Source organism: Rhipicephalus microplus, chromosome 1 (genome assembly GCF_043290135.1).
Source record: "Rhipicephalus microplus isolate Deutch F79 chromosome 1, USDA_Rmic, whole genome shotgun sequence".
NCBI classification, from domain to species: domain Eukaryota; kingdom Metazoa; phylum Arthropoda; class Arachnida; order Ixodida; family Ixodidae; genus Rhipicephalus; species Rhipicephalus microplus.
This window is the reverse complement of record NC_134700.1, coordinates 67,887,058-67,908,212: the sequence shown is the minus strand read 5'-3', so window position 1 is coordinate 67,908,212 and position 21,155 is coordinate 67,887,058. Positions and strand designations below refer to the sequence as shown.

Here is a 21,155-nt window from a genome sequence, read left to right as displayed (position 1 = left end):
GCGTCGGCGGTTCAGTGTTAGAATACTCGCCTGCCACGCGGGTGGCCCGGGTTCGATTCCCGGCCGACGCAGACGTGTTTTTGTTTCTTGCTTTTTTATTTTAGTTCAGATGGTTTTTTCTGTTTGCCAAGGTAACGTTGTAACATTTTTCTCTTTTCAACGATCCCTATTGGATCTTTAGTTTTTAAGCAGAGCTAGTCAGATGAATTGTATGTCCTGTTAATGGTCATTAGATGCAAATGTAGACTGCTGTGGCGCCTCTGGCGGTGTACAAAGCGTTTTTGCCGGTTTTGCAAACACTATATTTGCTCAAATTTCAAGAATTTTATTATTATTTTTGCAAGAGGAGAGCAATTTGATTTAACAGGACTGTGTGAACGTGTTCAGTGGGTGTATTCATCGAAACAGTTTTTTGTATTCAAGTTAGAGACAAGGAGAAAACTTTCACCATTGTTCGCAGCTCGCTTGCACTTCCAAGGAGGTCGCTATCTGTCTGCACCGAGTGCAAGACCTTTGAGCGGCATACTTACCTGGTGCCAGAGCCACCGTGATGACCTATGCCGCATGTTGGTTCTCACACCTGGGCACTCTTAGGGAACTCCTCGTATCGAGGCAGGCAACTTGTAGTGTATCTGCTAGGAACCTCTAGAAGACTTTTTCGTTTTAAACAACACGAGACCAGCTGCTGAGGAGCCACCAGCGTATTACACACATGTTGTAAAATCTTTGCAACAATGGCGAAACGATTTCCCAGTTGAAGAACTTATGGAAATGTCCCCCACCAACATGAGCGAAAAAATAGCATTTAAAAGCCTATCTGAAGAACAACGCCGGAAATGCCGGGCGAAAAGACGCTGGACTCTCTCCACGTCCCTCCCTTCCGAGGTCAGTGACCTAAACTGGCTCAGGGAATGGGGGGGGGGGGGGGGGGGCTTTACCAACGGCCGACCGCCTTGCGGCGTGGCGCCCTCCGCCACATGCCCCCAATGCGGTCGCGTCGAAACACTAAACCATGTCTTCCATGAATGTATAGTAGCGCGCACCTTTTGGCGCATGGTTACCAGGATGTTCCAAACAAGTATGCACTGGAAGTCTAGCCACAGGAATAACTTCGTCGTACTCTTAATGGCTATCGGAGCCTTCGTCTTATGGAAACGAAGGGGACTGGCCTGCCTGAGGGGACGCCCCCAGAGAGCCATGTTTCCCCTACTACATCGGCTAAGAAACATAATGCTCATGCATCTTAACGCAGTACTAGTCATGCTGGGAGAGGAGGCTTTCCTCCGACGGCGGTCTACGCGAATTATTATCGTAAAAAACAACAGAGTGTCCATGCCTTTCCTCCCTTATTGAGGAGGTGGGCTAGAGCTTGTACCACTGTGACATTACAGTGTGTATTTTTTTCTTCTTTAGAAACATGTCCTTTTGTGCAATATTGTTCTTGAGCGCGAGAGCAAATTGTCCTCACAGGTGAAGGCAAATATCACGCTACACTGTGAATGACCTCCCCTTGTTTGTTCGTATAGCCTTACTGTTTATTTAAGTTTAATCATCTCGATGTCATGAATGCCCTGTCTTTGTTGTACAATTTTTGCATTGTACGTCACTGCATACGCTATAAGTTATTTCGCTGTATATAGCAGCTTGCATTGTACATACGCATTGTTCACCATTGTCCATTTTCATGTGTGCACATAAGCTGTGTAAGATATATCCGGAATAAAATTCTCTTAGATAGGCGGTGCTTCCAGGGCGAGGCGCGGGCATTGCACTTAAGGTCCCTAGATAAAAAAAGTTTTCAAAACTTTTTTATCTAGGGACCTTAATTGCACTGCGCCCGTGCTGACCCCTGCCACTACCCCAAACTGGGGCAGATGGGGCATGCAATTTTTGGTAGTGGGAGACCAATGTTTCTAGACTAGGTAAGCTGCAAAACTCCCCGTGTCAGCCTACTCGGCACACGGCGCCGGGACAGCTTCCGGTTTGGTGGCGCTGGCGGCGCAACAAGCTTCTGCTAGCAGACGAAAACGCGTAGTCGTCACGGCAAGACGCCGTGGCGGCCGTTCTGAAAGAGCTTACCAACAGCATATTATCGAGATTTGCTGTGCTGCCGCAGAAACCTAATACTGCGTAATATTTAGTGGTGTAAGACAAATACAGTATAATTATGGTTTTCTGAACTGCCCACAATAAACAATGCTTGATATATATAGCATAACATACGAGTCTGTCGGTTAGTTGCTAGTTGGTGTACGTTCGCAATAGATTTTTAGACGCGAAAAACCCAATTACAATGTCTGGCATTCTCTTTTGTGGCTGCGTTTTTTGGGCTTGAAAATAAATTACAACAATGTGGCGCAATCTTGTGGCTTTTGTCTGGTTATGTAGTCAGCTTTTTTGTTTCATGTCAGTCACATTCTTTAGCAACTTAGACCATCAAAAAGCTTCGCGTGTGGACATTTTCTTGAGCATGTTTTCCTTCTGCTTCTCCTGTAGTTCCTCTAATGAAACCTGTTAACACAGCTGCAGCCAAAGCTTCGAGCAGAGACCGCACTTTGGGGTATCGGTGAGCACTTCGTAGTAATTACTCACGAGTCTGTCTGCTGGCGCATTGGGACAACATGCCCCACCGCGGTGGTCTAGTGGCTAAGGTACTCGGCTGCTGACCCGCAGGTCGCGGGATAGAATCCCGTCTGCAGCAGCTGCATTTCCGATGGAGGTGGAAATGCTGTAGGCCCGTGTGCTCAGATTTGGGTGCACGTTGAAGAACCCCAGGTGGTAAAAATTTCCGGAGCTCTCCACTACGGTGTCTCTCATAATCATATGGTGGTTTTGGGACGTTAAACCCCACATATCAATCAATTGGGACAACATGAACACACTTGCAGCTTTTCTATGTTCTCCAGAAGTTCGGCCCATTGGGTGATGGTATCTGCATTACCAGGCGACTTGGCTAAGTGATGGTGACGGCTGCTAATGGTGACTGTCATGTCTTCTGCGACGACAACGCATTTATCCACAAATAGCGCTCTTTTTGTTTCTTTGAGCCCTGGAAACACCACAAGACGTCTTGTCTCGCCATTCTCAACAACTTTCCGCCAGCATGCAAAATAACGTTTTCTATTTCTTGAAGCGAAATGACGCCACTAGTTGACGGCATGTCGAGACTTATTTCACTGTATTCGAGCTCAGTGCTCGGAGATAGTCTATTCTTTTTCGCCGATGATATTCCGGAAAATACCCCACTCCTATCGGGCAGCTTTCGCTTCTTTGTCGCGGGCCCCGCGACAAAGGTAAGCGGGCGAATTCGGGAATATTCGTGGAACGCATCCTTCGACGAGGTCTCACTTTTCTCTTGCGATTTGTACCGTTTTACCATATGACGTGAGTGAAAGTCTTCAGGATGTCCTTCTCATGAAAGTGCATATCACACACACGTGAGGTGCTGAGGCAGTTTCTTATCTGCACGAGGAATAGCGTGGTCCCATACCTCTCGCTGCTCAGGTACACGTGGGCCCAAAAGAAATGTCGTGGTGTCTTATTTCCTGTAGCTACTCTGCAGCCGAGAACGCAACATCCGGGCATGATGAAAACACGCAACACATACAAAGCAGAACAGGGTGCTCTGAAGCACAAAAATTTTAACGCAGAAAGAAGCCTCCACAGATATCAACGCACTGCAACATGCACAGCGATGGAGGTTACGGGAGAGACACGAGCGAGCTAGGTGTTCTGTGAGTGAGCCTGCAGTGAGTAAATATGGATGCGACAGCAGCGCCACATTTGTCGCTGGCAGCGGCGGCGCCGCGCAACATCGCTCAGTTTTGCAACTTACCTAGTCTAGAAACGTTGGGGGGGACTGCGTTCGTGCTATCCCCCTGATCTCAAATCTAAGAATAGACATACATTAAAAAGTAACACCAGGGCCCGGAAACTCTCAAGTTCAAGTGCTCACAACTGGTAGGTGTTTTGTGTGCTCACCTGTAGGGGGCGAAAAAATCAACCACGGCGCGTTTCTGCTTCAAACACCCAGTGCACCTACAAACCTCTCTCGCCACTCGCGCTATTGCACTTTTTTGTAGAGGCGCCTTCATCGGGGCCAAGTTTTATTTTAAAATAATCAAATACTACATATTTGCGTACCGCTACCCATAAAAAACATTTTGTTCTTCTAACAAATATTTTTTTTAAACATGTTCTGCGTCATCAACTTTTTGTAATAGTTTTTACTGCAGCTGACTTGATGTTAGTAGCAGCCTATCGACATCACTATCCTCATTTCAAAGCTTTTGGCGGCCAACGGTTGCGACAGCAGGTAACGGCTCGCGGTACGTTCGGAGGTGTCTCAGACTGTTTCGTTTCGCTGTAAATATTTCGAGCCTCTGCCGACCGACACATTCTTTCTCATTCTGTTTATTTTGACTCGTTCAAATGTTTTCGCGAAGGCAATTCGAGTGACTTTCGGGGAACGAAGCGACCGTTGAAGCTTTCATCGGATGAACATCAGTTGCAAGCCCGGGGCGGTGAGTAGAAACCACTTCAGTTTTTTAAGGATGGTTGCTTGCGGGGCTAGTTGGTTCATTTCAACATATGTAGTTTTTTTTTGCCAATGACTGCGTAGGCGTCACACGGTGGCAGCGCATTGCAGTATTAAATTTTAAAATTGTTGAACGTCTCAATCTGTAAACGGAAAAACGTGCGTTACTTGCGGCGTGCATGGCTTCACGTGGGAACGAGTCGCTGACTCAATAGTTAATTCTGAAATTCTATCATCAGGTAACACCAACCAGGCCGTTGCGATAAAAGAAGGCAAATAAATCACTATCGCCTCGCATGTGTCTTCTTAGCTAGCCCATATATTAGTGCAAAAAACCTACTAGTTAATAGTTTACTGCAGTCGCGTTTGAGAAACATCACATAATTATGGGTCTGGTTATGCTATAGTGTGATAAAGGAAGCGTCATATAAGTGAGAAATACTTCTTTTTCTGCCACAGCCTCCTGGCCCACCTGACATGGAAGCGAATGTGTACAATGGGCAAGGAACCTGCTACATGACATGCCTTGTGAAGAAGCAGCCCTGAGTGATATACGTGTTATGAGGTACCACTACATATATGTATAAAATACCGCTGTTTACTAATTAACTGAGTTTATTTGTTTACTTTGGAAAATTTCATGCATTGATTATGCATTGATTTCATGCATTAATATCTGGTGATGTTACTTGTTTTTCCAGACTGCCATGCAATGACAGGATGACTACTCCCGAATGTCCACTCTGCAAGCACGTTGAAACATCTGATGTCCACTACAACAGGTCATCTCTAACCTCACACATGCAATGCTGTATTTGTGAAGGTTTTACCGCGCATATCGTGGAGAGGTGCTTTAGATTGGCTACAAGCATTGTCTACCTACCGTGGCATGGAATCTACACTTCAATAATGTTGAAACTGTAACACTATTAGTTAGATTGTGTGGTACTGCTGAGCTCAACAACACACTGTTTGATCCCAGCCACTGTAGCCATATTTCGATGGGGGTGAAACGCTAAGACGCTTGTGTCCTTAAGGGTTTATTTGATTCGCCTGCTCCACACGATCGATTTTACAAAGTGCTGCACCTCGCCATTCATTTCAGTGGCGCAGCAATGGCATCTTCTAAATCGTGCCACTCATTTCAAAAAGCGCAGGACAGGTACAGCACCACAACTAGTTCATGACTTTCCCGTACATTCTGCCCTGACGGCGCTGGTTTGGTGCAGGCGCACGCACAGCTTAACAAACAACATACCATTCGACGTAGGTACTGTACACACCTCTGCAAATGCGGCGTGTTTTGCCAAGATGTTTGCACCTCATTAAATTAAGCGAAAAAAATAAGGATTCCACCTTGTCGGCACCTTGTCATTCACTTGTGATGCCGCACCGCTGAACTCCTGCCGCACAAGTTCTGAACTTCTCATGCACAGCTGTGAACCAGTTCGGATCGGTGCAGGTGAACTAAACTGACCCTTAAAAGATGGAAGCTTGAAAATATGAAAAATATGTTAACATAAGGAGTCAAAGCAAATGTTTCGACAGGCAGTCTTGCCTTCTGTGAAGCTACAGTGTCATTTGTTTGAACCCATGGAAGCCAGAACCAATCTAAATTTGCCCAATACTGTACGACTCACGATCGCTTCATAGTTGGCATGTGAGTCGTCGGAAATTATTATTTGCACTACATAATGAACACACTCACAGTGATGGGCGTTAACAGGCTTTCGGACATTTAGTTGTGCCTTGTGACAGTTTACCAACAACACCCAGAACTGTTTTGTTTTAAGTAACTGTGTTTAGCTCACACAAGTTTACAAAAAGATGCACCAAAGCTCATAAGACTGCACTCAATTGCTTTAGCTTTGCAGACATGTTCAATGGGCTCATAAAATAATAAATCATAAAGGTGATGAGCAGTTGCTGCACAGCTTCCTCAAAGACGTGAATGCTGTCATGAAGAGCAAGATTGTGTTCACTGCATGAGGTAGTTTTTTTTTGGCAGAAAAACGTTCCACATTTCTTTGTGGACATCTGCTTCTGTTTAAATTAAGTTGTCGTAACTATAGTGTCTACCACTACGAAGTGAAATTTTGTGCATTACGGTCATGAAAAAAATCTAGGAAATCGCACAGGTAGTTGAAACATACATGTTCTTCACTTATCTATAGCCACACTGCAAGATATATAGTACGTATTTCAAGTCCTAACCTCTAAAAGTAGCAAGGAGAAAACAACTTCATTTTCAAGCACAAGTATACTGAAAAAGTAAACATAATAACAAGTGTGTAATAAATGTGACCTTTATTGATCCAGTATTCTGACAGATTCACATCATGTACCACCAATTGATTTCAGGAGTGCTTGCTTGCAAGAGAGTACTCAAGTTCTATGGATACGTCTATGCAAAAAAAGAGAGATTGTGCTCAGGGCTGAGCACATAGTGTGATGTAAGAGTACCAAAGAAGATGTACAGACAACAAAATTGTACAATGCATACCTGAAGCTTGTTTTCATAGAATTGGGCCTTTTCGATCGTTAAGCACACACCTCATAAGTGTCCCTTTAGCATACATGTTCGCTGCATACTCAGCAGACTGGTCATTACCTGCGACGAGAAATTCTAGCTGTGGTAACTGTGTAACTTAACTCTAACAATAAATGTAGATAGCCTGAAATATTTTCAGGCCCCCTAAATACATAATATCTGTAATATGGGCTCACGGCTGAGTATTAAAACTAGTGCCTACCCTCTCGACACGACGGGACATTGCAGCATTGTGAAGTACTCAATGTAGCATTGCAGAGCGAGAATGATTCAGAAATGCACGCATCCACAATTGCTTATTTAACAAATTTAGCAAAACTACATTTCTCTAACTGCGCGAGCTATCTATCCGCAATGTGCAGGTTTTCTTCTCGATTCTACATCACGCATTCGCTTCAAGATCAACCCTACGGGGCAAGCGCCGCATCTGACGGCAGAATCGGACCCTTGTCCTGAAGCCACGCTATTAAACTCGAGCGCCGCAACACAATGAGAGCGACGTTCATTCAGTGATTTAGAATTTCGATCTTCAGTTATATGCATATGCTTGTTAGCTTTCAAGAGTCTTTACACATGGGTTGAAAGCTTTCGATATGTATGAGTGACTTGTTTTGTTCGGACCCGACCGTATACATTGATTGTACCGGCTTGGACACTCGCAATAAACGATGCAAACCTTACTTGATTGACGTTGTTTTTGCAATCGAGGCCAGCTAGGTCCCCTGGCTATAACTACAGATGCGAAACGCGATCGAGCAACGAAAAAAAAAAACAGAGGAAATGAGCAGCGCGAACCAGCCGCAGGCTCCCCCCTCCCCCACCTGCAACAAAAAAAATGCGTCTGCTTATTGATGATGATAGTACTACTAGCGCCATCTCGCCTCGCGGTATTGCAGTTCAGTGCGCCGCCGCTACGTTTTTGCATACAAAAGCCCAAAGGTACAGTTTCCGTTCTCTAAACTGGTAGGTGTTCTGTGGTAACACTACATGTGTAGTAGTAGTCACATTTTTGTCTGTGGCCCGCGCATTGTCGGCGCCATGCCCTCGTTCTGTCTCTCTCCTGCGAGGGCACGCATGCAATCTTTCTCCTCCGCCAAGCTCAGGCCACGACCTTCTGTACTCCTAACCTGCCCAGCCGGCGGAGGTCTACGGAGCTGCCTGCGCCGGCTCGGATGCCGAACTTCGCCGCATAGGGGGGCTCGAGTTACCCCAGCTTAGCGCCGGTGGATGCATAAAAATGCATGGGTTGCCGCCGGTTTGAGAAGAGTTTCATCACGGTTTGAGTAAATGTGACGGGAATCTTGAATCATTTTATTTTATGTGACTTTGAGAATCTTATTTTGCATTTTACATGACATTTCGGAGCATTATTTTTCAATTGGAACCACAAATAAGATACAAAAACATGGATCATCGTGCAAAACAAGAAAGAACGATGGCAGAGACAGGTTGTAAAAAGTGCTGGCCCTCTAAATGTTTATTTAACTAATAATACCGTCTGTACGGGTATACGATGGTAGACTTGTTGCCGCACACTCAGCTGGATTGAATTTACTATCTGGACGAGAAAGTGCAAGGACTATGACATTTGACATTGGCCGCGGCATCCAGCGCGCATAAAAAACAACCCAATACAGACAATTTTGCGCATAAATACCTTCGTCTCAAATGGCAAATATAGATCGCAGGTACATGAATAATCAATAAAAAACACTCTGCAACTGTTTTGAAACGAAACAGCAAACAACAACAGCAAACAACTTTACCTGCAAGACTGCAGCGTTTGCTCTTTTGGAGAGAAGATTAGCCTCTGCAACTTCACGGTTCAGCTTGGCTATTTGCGCTTTTAATTCAGCATTATTCCTTGCCATGGTTTGGCATACCCGGTGCGATGATTTTGCGGAAGTCATCACACGGCGCATCTTCCGGCTGGTTATAGTTGTTTGCGTGGTCAATGAGCGTCGGTCGATCTTCTTTTTTTTTTACTTTGTCACCAGGTGCAGTTTCAGGTGGTTCTGTCAGCGCCTCCTAGAATTATCAAGGCCCATTCACTCACTTCGTTTCCTTGTCTGACGTCAGCACACCTAGCCCGATGAACTGGTGGGCATCGTGAGAACCGGTTGGGGGATGCAGGCTCAGTGACTCCCTTCGTTAGGGCGAGCCTGTTAGAACTTGTTTGACCCTGGCAAAGCGAGGTGCTACGCTGCACAAGAATTTTGAAATAGTGCTGGTGGACGTTCTTCGGAGATATGTGCAAGTTGTGGCCCTGGCTGTGTTATTTGGAGTCCAAGCAGTGAAGTTTGTTCGCGTGAAATTTCCAGGAAGTTCACAGGATGGGCCCCTGCTGCGTGCCGAACTGTCGCGGAAATTATGATGGTGGACCGAAGGTCCGCTTGTTCTCCTTCCCTAAAGACGACCGCAGGATAAAATGGAAACGCGCTATTCGTCGCAAGGATGTCGACATCGACACTCTGCGTGATCCGAAGGTAAGAATTTAAAATTTTTACCGATAAACCTTCACATAAAGCGAATTCTGTGTCGCAGATATGTGCTAGTGCAGTGCATTACTGAGCAGCGTTACTCTAGATCTCAATACTTGCTAATTATAACGTTCTAGAACATAATCAGGCAGAAAAACATATATAAAATGTTGTTAAAATATTTTAAAACATTCTTTTTGCTTGTGCATACCACAGGTCTGCGAACTTCATTTCAAAGCAAAATATTTGAGGACTACCACCACTTACACGAATAGCAACGGAAAAACAATAGAAGTTCCAATGAGCCTTACTCGACTATAACTGAAGATGCAGTGCCGACGATGTTTCCGAACAGCCCTGCTTACCTATCCTACTGTTCCCGTTCGCAAGGAGCCTGACGCAAAACGGAAGCACCATTAGGCAGACCAGCTACGAAAGGGCATTCAGATGTCGCTTGTTTCGCACGAAGAGGAGGAACGCAAGAATAGAGTGGCATCTTTTGAGCAGCTCATGTCACAACTCTCACAACTTAAGTTGTCCGACTATTGGATAGTGAGCAGCACGGAAGCTGCAGTTATGTTTCTGCATATTCAGAGTAACACACTACCTCCAGAGGTGGAACGTTCTGTGGTTGTTTCCGATGAATTGCACATTTCTGCCCACTGAAAAAAGATGAAGCTGCACATTGCTGATGTTCCCATTCCTGAAAAACTAGAAGACATTCGGAGCTTGCACACTATTCTTGAAAGTGTGGAGCATTTCAATGCTCCGGACGTCTGCGAAAAAGAAGAAAAATTGAAAGCCTGCTTCCACATTATTTTTTCTATTCTTGATGACCTGCCTGATGGTGACCTCCTACCAGAAGAAAAAGTAGAAGCGTTCGAGTTTCTGAAGGAACAGTTGCGCCTTCTACTTAAAGAGCGAGGAGCTATGAGATAGTCTTCAGATCTTCTTATATTAGCTAGCATTTTTCATACGATCTCTCCTCACGCATACAAATTCGTTCGCAACACTGGGAAATTAATGTTACCTCATCCTTCCACAATATTAAGGCTGTGCAGCAAGTACAATGCAAGTCCTGCAAACAAACAAAGCGATGAAGGCTTTTTGCAGTACATTACAAAAAAAGTGAGTCTTCTAAAGCCGCACGAAAGAGTCGTAACGCTCATGATAGATGAAATTTACATCCAGCAATATTTTGAGTATAAGGGTGGCTCATTAACAGGGACGGCATCGAATTCCTCTGAAGAGGCAAAAACAGCACACGTGTTCATGACAAATTTATTGCTTTCTGTGCACAAAGATGTGGCACACATCCTTCCTGTTTTCAGCATTGAAGCCAGCCCATTTGCACGACATCCTGAAAAAGTAATTTTGGGTCTTGAAAAAGCGGGACTTACAGTAATTGCCGTTATCACTGATAACAACGCTGTGAACCGAAAAGTAATGTCATTTTTTTTCAAAAAACAACACAATAGACATTGTGTACCCACATCCAGCAGACAATTCAAGGCTGCTATTTTTGGTTGTCGGTACCGTGCATTTATTAAAGTGCATCCGTAACAACTGGTTGAACCAGAAAAATGAAGGCTCTTCCATTTTTATCCCAAATTTTCAAGTACATCACAGGTGCAAGTGAAGAAAGCAACATTTGAGACACTTCGTGAACTGTACGTTTTCGAGCAACACAATCTCTCGAAGCTTGGATACGGACTTACTTATAAGGCTTTGAACCCCTCTAACATCGAAAGACAAAACGTGAAGCTAGCACTGAAAGTGATCAGTCCATTTATTGCAGAAGCACTAAAACTTATGGTGCAAAGCTTGGTTTAAGTTGTGCCCGAAAAACTGCTGAATTTATTGAATTAATACACAAGTGGTGGTGCGTTGTGAACACTAAAACACCATCAAAAGGCAAGCACCTAAGAAATCCTCTTCAAGCACCCGTAGGAAGTATGGAGGACATGCAGCTGCAGTTTTTTATTGCATTTGTAGACTGGCTTGACACTTGGGAAAACTTGAAGATTGGCCCTGGCCGTGCAGGACTGTTAACCACGGAGACGCACTCCGCGCTACGTCTGACCTGGTACTCCTTGATTGAAGTCAGTCGGTATTGCCTGGAGGAGGTAGGTTTTGAATATGTCTCGCTTGCAAAGTTTCAGACAGACAGCCTCGAGGAAAGGTTTGGTCGTTACCGTCGGCTATGTGAATCCAACTACCACATTTCCGTCCAACAAATATTTGAATAAGAAGCAAAACTGAGGCTTCAGAACTCGCTGGTTATTCAAGATATGAAAGAACTGTCCCAACCTAGCAGTATTGTGTTTGATGCAGCCAAGGTGATAGAAGAATATGGCGTCAAGTTGACTGAAGAGGACGTGAAATCAAAAAAGGAAAGCTTGCCTGCAATAGTGTATATTGCAGGTTACTGCGCCCACGCCGCTCTCAGGAAAATTCTCTGTGAAGATTGTGCGGCCAACATCACGAGACAAGATAGGTATATACCAATGGTTGATGATATGCTAATCGAAGGCCTCACAAGAGGGGCCCTGAAATTTCTCCAACCAGTAGTAATAAGTGCTGTTCTGCACACACAAGTCGTGCTTACAAAGCTGACCTCGAAAGAGAACACCGCCCGGTTTCATGCAGCACGGCACCAAAGGCAGCTTCTTCTCAGTGTGGTGAAGCACCTTTTAATTGACAATGAAGATTTGGACATTTGTTGCAAAGGACACCATCCAGAAACAGTGCTTCACAACATCTTGTGGGCAGCCACCAACACCTTACTGAAAAACTACGTCCAAATGAAAACCGACTAGTTAACGGCGGCAAAGAAGGGTGCAACACTGAAGAGGAAACTGAAAATGCTCAATTAATCTACCTCCAACGTCTTGAAGATTCACGTTAGAATAAATAAATGATGTAGTCTCCATGAAATATATTGGATCGTAGTTTATTTCTTTTTATTCAAGGAAATCGAAATGCACCATACCATATTCTGGCACACTTCTCACGCTACGGCCTTCGGGCACAATAATCAAAGCTTCTTTTAGCATGTCTTAGTTTGACATAACTTGCCCTCAAATTTATATCTGCACGCTTGGCAGAAAAGTACATATATGCGATTATCGCTCTGCGACTTGTGGAAGGCCACCCCACAGACATCCAGTGCATGGAAGTTAGTAGAGCCTGAACGGCTAGCAGACAAACTTTTTCACGAAGTGTGGCCCACTCGGGCAAGGCGCGTGACGTCACGGAGGGAGTGCGCAGGCCTTAACCTGTTCTAGGTGGCTTTGGTTCTGTGCGTTCAAATTCGGTGAGAGGGTGCATAAAGTCTGAGGATGGTCCCGAAGTTGTGTTTGCAGATGGTACTGATGACATATGTCGCTCGATGTCAAGATCTGCTGCGCGCCGGGGCTGAACCTGTTTTCTTCCTTCATTGAAAAATTGTGTTCTGTTATACGCCTTTCCTTGAAATTAGTTTTCATTGGTACAATTCGTATGCAAGAGCCATGGGGAGACGTCAAGCATTAAACATTGTTAGTAACTTTTTTTCTTTGGGTAGGGTCTATGTTCCTGAACATTTGAGCGTTTCAAGGTGCGGCGGACTTTTGCCACGGGCGGCACCATGTACTTTGGATAGTGTGGAAACACTGACGGCACAGCATTCACTTTCAGTCTTTGTATCTTTAGTCCCGGCTTATAGTCGGTTGGAGCAAAGCGCACACTGCACACCTTCGACCTGTCATTTAGGAGCCAAACTTCATTGCCAGCACTTTGAAAGGAAGAAGATGAACATTCAGTGAAATATTGTGAATAAAATACCAAATTTCTTGTTATTTTCTAAGGAGTATATCATGCAATTAGAAGTTTATACCATGGTGGCGAAGTGAATAAAACACAGTTATGAAGTGGGCGTATGACTTCACCTCGTTAACCATGTGACACACGTAACTGGCTGAGATACATTAGCACTAAATAAAACGGATGACCACAAGAAAGAAGACAAGGACACACGCTACTCACAACTTTTCATTAGGAGAAAAGTTTCCACGTATACGTCCTTTGGTCATGCATGTGCATAGACGGGTAAACTAACACGTTTTTATCACACGCGGTAGCACATAAATTCAAGTTCGAGGTCGAACTAATTAAGCGACAGAGGATTAATATTCACTTATGCAACGATCTCTGCTCTTTTTGGTAATGTAATTAAACTACCAAAGCAATCTCGAAGAAGCTGCTTCTTCCCACAATGGATGTGTTTGAAAACCTAGTTGTATAACCACATGTAGTGACATGGCTCCCATATGTGCACTCTTGTCATCTTTTCTTTTTTTGCCAATAAAAAGTTGTGAGTATAGCACGTCGTCATTTACTTTCTTGAGGTTATTGATTTATTTTTTTGCGCTAATATGCGTTTCAGTCTGTCATGCACCACCAACCAGCCCAGCAACTCACTCTTTTAATGACACGTAGTCATTTGCAACCCATATTACCCATGTATTATTATTATATATATATTATCCATATATATATATTACCCATATTACCCAACCCATATAGCATGCCAGACAACAGCCAATTACCCTTTCTAGAAATCACCTTGATCCATTTTTCACCAACCTTGATCACTGGAAACTCATGAAAAGTCACATCAGAAGTCTTCTCTTTCCTTGATTCGCAGAAAGGCACGCAGCATACACCATCGTGATGGTTCATTTGCACCAAGAAACCTCGCTTCGCTGGTGTACAAACTGCACTACCTGCACGCTTCTATCGCAGCTCGGCACGAGGAGACGGTAGCAAAAGATCGTCATTATACTTTTAAGTTTATTCAAAAAAAGGCTTTTATTCATTTTTTCCAATCGTCCAGAGTGTATGCACGCGTAAACATTGCTGCTTTTCTCCCAGTGTCGCGCGAGCAGACGAAAAAAAAAAAAAGCGCGGCGGCCTATGTTTTGGCCGTCAGCAACCGGTGCGGATGGGGTAAGTTGCAGCGCCACAAAACGCATAGCAGCAGGCGCCAATACCAGAAAGGGCGTGCTGGCGCTTCGCTCGCTGGGCAGATCAGGAGTACAGAAGGTCACGGCTCAGGCACTGCGCCGGGCTGCGAGTTTACAAAGGCGAGCGGATAGACCCACCCATAATGCACTGCGCCAGGGGCTCTTACAAGGCTCCAGGAAGCTGCGTGCTCATTGGTTCGTGCGTGATGTCGTCAGCAAACATGGCTGCGCCCATGACGATGCCGCAGGCATGTGCCAGGCAAGACCTCGCACGCGCTGTTTTTGCTGAGATGATCTTGATCGAGAAAAACGCCTTCCGAACATTCGGAGGGACGCGTGGAAACTTCAAGTGTGCCGAGAAACGCTGTGAGCGTGCCTCTACCGAAGCTGCACTTCACTGCCGCCGCAACCGCTCGCTTTGAGCAGGGACAGCGGAGGTTTCCAACCGCCCGCCGGTGTATAGAACGGTCACATCTCCATGCGCGCTGACCTCGTCAGCTGCGCTAAAACAGTGACCCCCTTGCAGGGGTAAGGTACCGTTGCTCTCGTTGGCGTGGGGCGGCGAGTGTTGTCGCGTCTGTTCCGCGCTCCGCGCCGAGTGAATGCGACAACCTGGTAGGACCGTTCACCCGAAACAAAAGGTCCCGTTCTCAGCGGCGAATAGCAGAGTGACTGACTGTGCTGTGGGGCCGTGTGAATTACCTTCCCGGAACTGTCAGAATACGAATAGGAGAGCTGCGATTCGGACACTAGCTCCGCTTTGTTTGTTTGTTTGTTTCCCTGGACTGATGGCTCATACCCACTCAGGGGGACTGACCAAGAAAGCGTAGCGCAGTTTTTCTGTGATCATTTTAACTATGTGTAATGAATTTGTAATATAATATGACTAATGTAAGGAAAACCACATAAAAAGAGAGCAAACGAGAAAAAAAAATAGAGAAGTCAAGTCGAGAATTTTTGAGATTTCAGGTGTTGTGATTACCACTCAGCTGCGTTTGCTTCACTTTGCCATTTAGAAATTTTTTTGGGGGGGGAGTAATAAATAATAATTATTTGATTGAAGATCACAAACGTATACGCTTTGTGGCCTGGATATAATCGCAAACGGCATTGAAAGCATCCCTGTGGCAATGTCCCAAAACTGAGGCATCATAGCTTAGTGAAGTTTCCACCGTCACTCTAACGCCTATTTTCAGAAATGGAATAACTAGTAACCTTTTTCGAAGTATAGCATATCGGCGACAATACAAAAAAATAATGTTCTAGTGATTACATTTCTCCGCAGAATGCGCAGAGGGGTGACGTCTGACTAACTCTGTGTAGATAGAGGTTTAGGTGGGGGGGGGGGGGGGGCACGACATTGAAATTTGTAATTAAAATTTTGAGCATTCTGGACTGGCTCTAGTGGGGTAGCCAGGAAACTTGAGGTAGTTATATTCTGTCCATGTGTTACTTTTGCTATCGTATCAGTGGAGAGTGCCGATTTTCGATATCTTATTGCTGTAATATTTTCAACATCTGGCAGTATGAATAAAACTGGGCCATCAAGTGCGGCTCGTGCTAAGGAATCAGCCAATTAATTTAATCTTAATCCACAGTGTCCTGGAACTCATAGTAACCTCAGAAGTCTCAACTGCGGGGGTACTAATGTTTTGAATGTCTTTAGAATTCGAGAGATCTCTGAAGCTGTCAGAGCTGCACAAACTGAAAGAGAATCCGTCATTATGACTGCGTTCTTCTGATTTGACGGAAGTTTTTGAAGAGCTAAAATAATCGCCACGAGCTCCACTTCAAAAACTGGAGTAAAATCAGGCAGTCTCACTGAAAAGGACCAGTCAAGCGAATCAGAGGCAATGCCTACACCTGCCTTTTGATTATTTACTGAAGCATCTGTGGCTATTATAATTTTAGTTTCTGTGTGCTCCAAGTAATCTAATAATATGTTATTTAAAATTTTGAGAGATTGTAACTTGGTGTTTTGGGGGAATATATCATCATACTCAATTATAACATGACAATTCGAGTCATTAGCCTCAATTACATTTCTAATGTTCACATTTATACATTGTAGATTCTTTTGTACAAACATTATCTGAGGTTTGTGAAACCGTGGCCAATGAGCAAGAAAGAAGGCGTCTGGGTTTGCGGTAAAAGCATATTGAGATCTTCTTGCCGGTAAGCTATAAAATTTTAAAAATGCTCGTACGGTCAAAATGCGAAATCGACAAAGTAGTGTAGGCAGGCGCGCTTCCTGGTTCAGTACGTTGATAGCCACAAACCTAAGGAGTCCCAGAAACATTCGCAGTGCTTCTCGCTCCAACACAACTAGAAGGTTTGTTTTATAAGCAGAGCCACCCGAGAATAGCATGCATCCGAATTACATGATGGGGTGCATGTACATCTTGTACAACATTATTAAGGTGTGCCTCCGTAACCCATATTTCCGGTTACATAGCTTGTGCAGTAAGCCTGAAGCCCGCTGTGCCTTGGTAGTTGTATACTCTACGTGTGGACCCCAGTTAGGTTTTTCATTATAAATGATTCCCAAATATTTTATAGAGTCTACTTGCTGGATGGGTTCCTGTTTATATAGAACTGAAAATGGGTCTGCAAGCGGAAACACTAAGAGCGCACTTTTGTTGACATTTAGTGATAAAGAAATCGACTGCAACCAAATTTCTAACATGTTAATATATCTTTGTAATTTAAGTTGTCGTGAGTAAATATCACAGTCAGCAGCAAATAATGCGATGTCATCAGCATAAATGTAGACAGTAACTTCTTGATCTGTTGAAATTGTGCTTGTTAAAGCATTAAATAACGCTGGAGATAAGATGGCTCCTTGGGGAACTCCGCACGTTTGTTTAAATCTAGATGAGGAACATCCAGCCTTGACGCAGTAGAATTCTCTTGATTTTAAAAATTCTGCCACCCACTCAATAAAATATTGTGGGAAATTCGACCTCTTTAGCATATTTAACAAAATGAAGTGCTCCACACTGTCATACGCCTTCGCTATGTCAAGCTTTACTAAAGCAGCGTATTGCCTTCTTTTTCACGCAAGCTGTGTTCGGCTCTCTAAATCAGCATGGGCACACCAAATAGAGAAATCACTACGAAAGCCGATTTAGTTCGGTTTTATTACTAAGTTGTCTGCCATCCAGATACTTACTCGGCTATGTATGACCCTCTCTACTAGTTTAACCATGTTATATGTTAGAGAGATTAGACTGATAATATCGACTGTTAATCCTACACCCGGTTTTTTTAGTATAGGAATGACCTTTGCTATTCTCCAATCCTGCGGCACCCATGAGTTTTTAAGGAGTAGTTAATAACATTGGCGACGTCACTAGGCGATAAATTGAACAGTATTTTAATGATGGGTACTGTGATTCCATCTGGGCCAGGGGACGCACAGGGTAAATGTTTAATCACGTTGGATACTATAGTCTGTGTCACTTCGTCAAACTCAGACTTTGTCGTAGACTTGTGCCAGTTGTTTGGCAATACTGAAGTAAATCTGCTTTCCAGACCTTTACCGATTGCATCTAAGGTAGTGGTCATTTTTTGAGCCGACAGATTATTAGATCATCATCATCATCATCATCATCATCATCATCATCATCATCATCATCATCATCATCATCATCATCATCATCATCATCATCATCATCATCATCATCATCACCATCATCATCATCACCATCATCATCATCATCATCGTCAGCCTGACTACGTCCACTGCAGGACAAAGGCCTCTTCCATGTTCCGCCAGTTAACCCGGTCCTGTGCTTGCTGCTGCCACTTTATACCCGCAAACTTCTTAATCTCATCTGGCCACCTAACCTTCTGTCTCCTCTTAGCCCGCTTCCCTTCTCTGGGAATCCAATTTGTTACCCTTAGTGACCAGCGGTTATGCTGTCTACGCGCTACATGCCCGGCTCATGTCCATTTCCTCTTTTTTATTTCAACTATGATATCCTTAACTCCCGTTTGTCCCCTAATCCACTCTGCTCTCTTCTTGTCGCTTAAGGTTACACCTACCATTTTTCTTTCCATTGCTCGTTGCGTCGTCCTCAATTTAAGCTGAACCATCTTTGTAAGTCTCCAGGTTTCTGCTCCGTAGCCAAGTACCAGCAAGATACAGCTGTTATATACCTTCCTCTTGAGGGATAGTGGCAATCTACCTGTCATAATTTGAGATTGCTTGCCGAATGTGCTCCACCCCATTCTTATTCTTCTAGTTACTTCAATCTCGTGGTTCGGCTCTGCGGTTATTACCTGTCCTAAGTAGACATAGTCTTCTACAACTTAAAGTGCACTATTACCTATCTCAAAGCACTGCTCTCTTCCGGGGTTGTTGTTCATTACTTTCGTTTTCTGCGGATTATTTATAAGACCCAACTTTCAGCTCTTCTTGTCTAACTCTGAAATCATGAGTTGCATTTCGTCCCCTGAGTTACTCAGCAATGCAATGTAATCGGCGAAGCACAGGTTACTAAGGTACTCTCTATTAACTCTTATCCCTAACTGTTCTCAATCTAGGCCTCTGAAAACCTCCTGTAAGCACGCGGTAAATAGCATTGGGGAGATTGTGTCCCTCTGCCTTACACCCTCATTTATTGGTATTCTGTAGCTTTCTTTATGAAGCACTATGGTAGGAGTTGATCCCCTGTAGATTTCTTGCAGGATGTTTATATATACTTCATCGACGCCCTGATTCCGCAGTGTCTGCATGACGGCTGATATTTCTACTGAATGAAACGCTTTCTCGTAATCTATGAAGGCTATGTATAGTGGTTGGTTATATTCTGAGCATTTCTCTATTACCTGATTGATAGTATGAATGTGGTCGATTGTTGAGTAGCCTGTTCGAAATCCTGCTTGTTCCTTTGGTTGATTGAATTCTAATGTTTTCTCTAGTCTGTTTGCAATTACCTTTGTGAATAGCTTGTATACTACAGAGAGCAAGCTGATCGGCCCGTGATTCTTCAAGTCCTTGTCATCTTCTTTCTTATGTATTAAGATGATGATAGCGTTTTTCCAAGACTCTGGTACTCTTCCCGTCAGAAGACACCTCGTAAATACGTAGGGTGGCTAGTTTTTCTAACACAATCTCTCCTCCATCTTTCAGCAGATCTGATGTTACCTGATCCTCACCAGCAGCTTTGCCTCTTTGCATGCTCTCCAAAGCTTTTCTGACTTCTTCTATCATTACTTGTGGGGTTTCATCTGGGTTACTGCTAGTTCTTATAGTATTAAGGTCGTGGTTGTCCCGGCTATTGTACAGATCTCTGTAAAACTCCTCCGCTATTTTAACTATCCTATCCATATTGGTAGTTACTTTGCCTTCTTTGTCCCTTAGTGCACACATCCCATTTTTGCCCATCCCAAGTTTCCTCTTCACTGCTTTGACGCTTCCTCTGTTTTTCAGAGCGTGTTCAATTCTTTCCATGTTATACCTCCTTACATCACATACCTTACGCCTATTAATCAACTTTGAAAGCTCTGCCACTTCTATTTTGTCTGTTGTACTTGAGACTCATAATTTGACGCTTCTTAATGAGATTCTTGAGGCATAATGAGCACATTCCGTAATGATACTCGTCAGATTATCATTCATTGTATCTACGCTAAGGTTTGTTTTCTCACTAAGAGCCGAGTACCTGTTCTGAAGCGAGACTATGAGTTCCTGTACTTTCCTTCTCAGTGCTAGCTCAATCATTGGCTTTTTGCGTATCAGTTTTTGTCGTTCCTTCTTCAAGTTTAGGCGAATTCGAGACCGTACCATTCTATGTTCACTGCATCGTACAGATTATTACAAGCTGCATTACCTGGTGATGGCAAGAATTTCGAGCTCTCATATATTGGAAAAGTACTTTTATATGTTAAGGCTTCGACAGGCATTCATAATGTCTTCTGTCATATTCTTGTTCAGCTTGAGCTACCGTTCTCTTAAAGGCCGCTGCAATGAATTTACAATCGGCCCAATTTCGGGGGGATTGATTATGTAAGTTATGTGAATTAGGAACCCCACTCCCAGTTCTTTTCTGTCTGCCAAGCCCCGATAGCAAAGGACGTGCCCATTCTGTAGCACCGTATAGGCCTCATCTGTCCTCCGAACCTCACTGATCCCTATTATATCCCATTTAACACCCTCTAGCTCCTCGAACATAGTTGGTTACATAGAGGAATACTATAGCATTAATGAAAAGGTGGTAGGTATCGTAATTAAACTGAATAAAAGATACAAGATGAAGGTAGTACAGGCTTACGCGCCTACATCCAGCCATGATGACGCTTCAGTGTAAAGCTTCTATGAAGACGTGGAATCGGCAATGACTAAGGTAAAAACACAGTATACTATAGTGATGGGCGACTTTAATGCAAAAGTAGGGAAGAAGCAGGCTGGAGATCAGGCAGTAGGAGATTATGGCATCGGCACTAGAAACGCCAGAGGAGAGCTACTAGTAGAATTCGCAGAACGCAATTACTTACGGATTTTGAACACCTTCTACCGAAAACGAGAAAACCGCAAGTCGACATGGAGGAGCCCTAATGGCGAAAATAAGAACGAA

The 21,155-nt window shown here is 44.0% G+C and overlaps 1 protein-coding gene, 1 long non-coding RNA gene and 1 other non-coding gene across 3 annotated transcripts; all 3 read left to right on the top strand.

Moving 5' to 3' along the window:
• Nucleotides 1–71, top strand: TRNAG-GCC (transfer RNA glycine (anticodon GCC)). Its single transcript has one exon. It is a non-coding gene; the product is annotated as a tRNA-Gly (tRNA).
• A 4,230-nt stretch (nucleotides 72–4,301) lies between these two features.
• On the top strand, nucleotides 4,302–7,428 carry LOC142774670 (uncharacterized). Its single transcript, XR_012886490.1, has 3 exons — nucleotides 4,302–4,523; nucleotides 4,997–5,102; nucleotides 5,239–7,428. It is a non-coding gene; the product is annotated as an uncharacterized LOC142774670 (long non-coding RNA).
• Nucleotides 7,429–11,859: 4,431 nt separating this feature from the next.
• On the top strand, nucleotides 11,860–12,509 carry LOC119178710 (uncharacterized). The gene has a single exon (XM_037429942.2). It carries the CDS (start codon nucleotides 11,860–11,862, stop codon nucleotides 12,385–12,387), a length of 528 nt encoding a protein of 175 aa, XP_037285839.1. The 3' UTR covers nucleotides 12,388–12,509.
• Nucleotides 12,510–21,155: the final 8,646 nt, after the last annotated feature.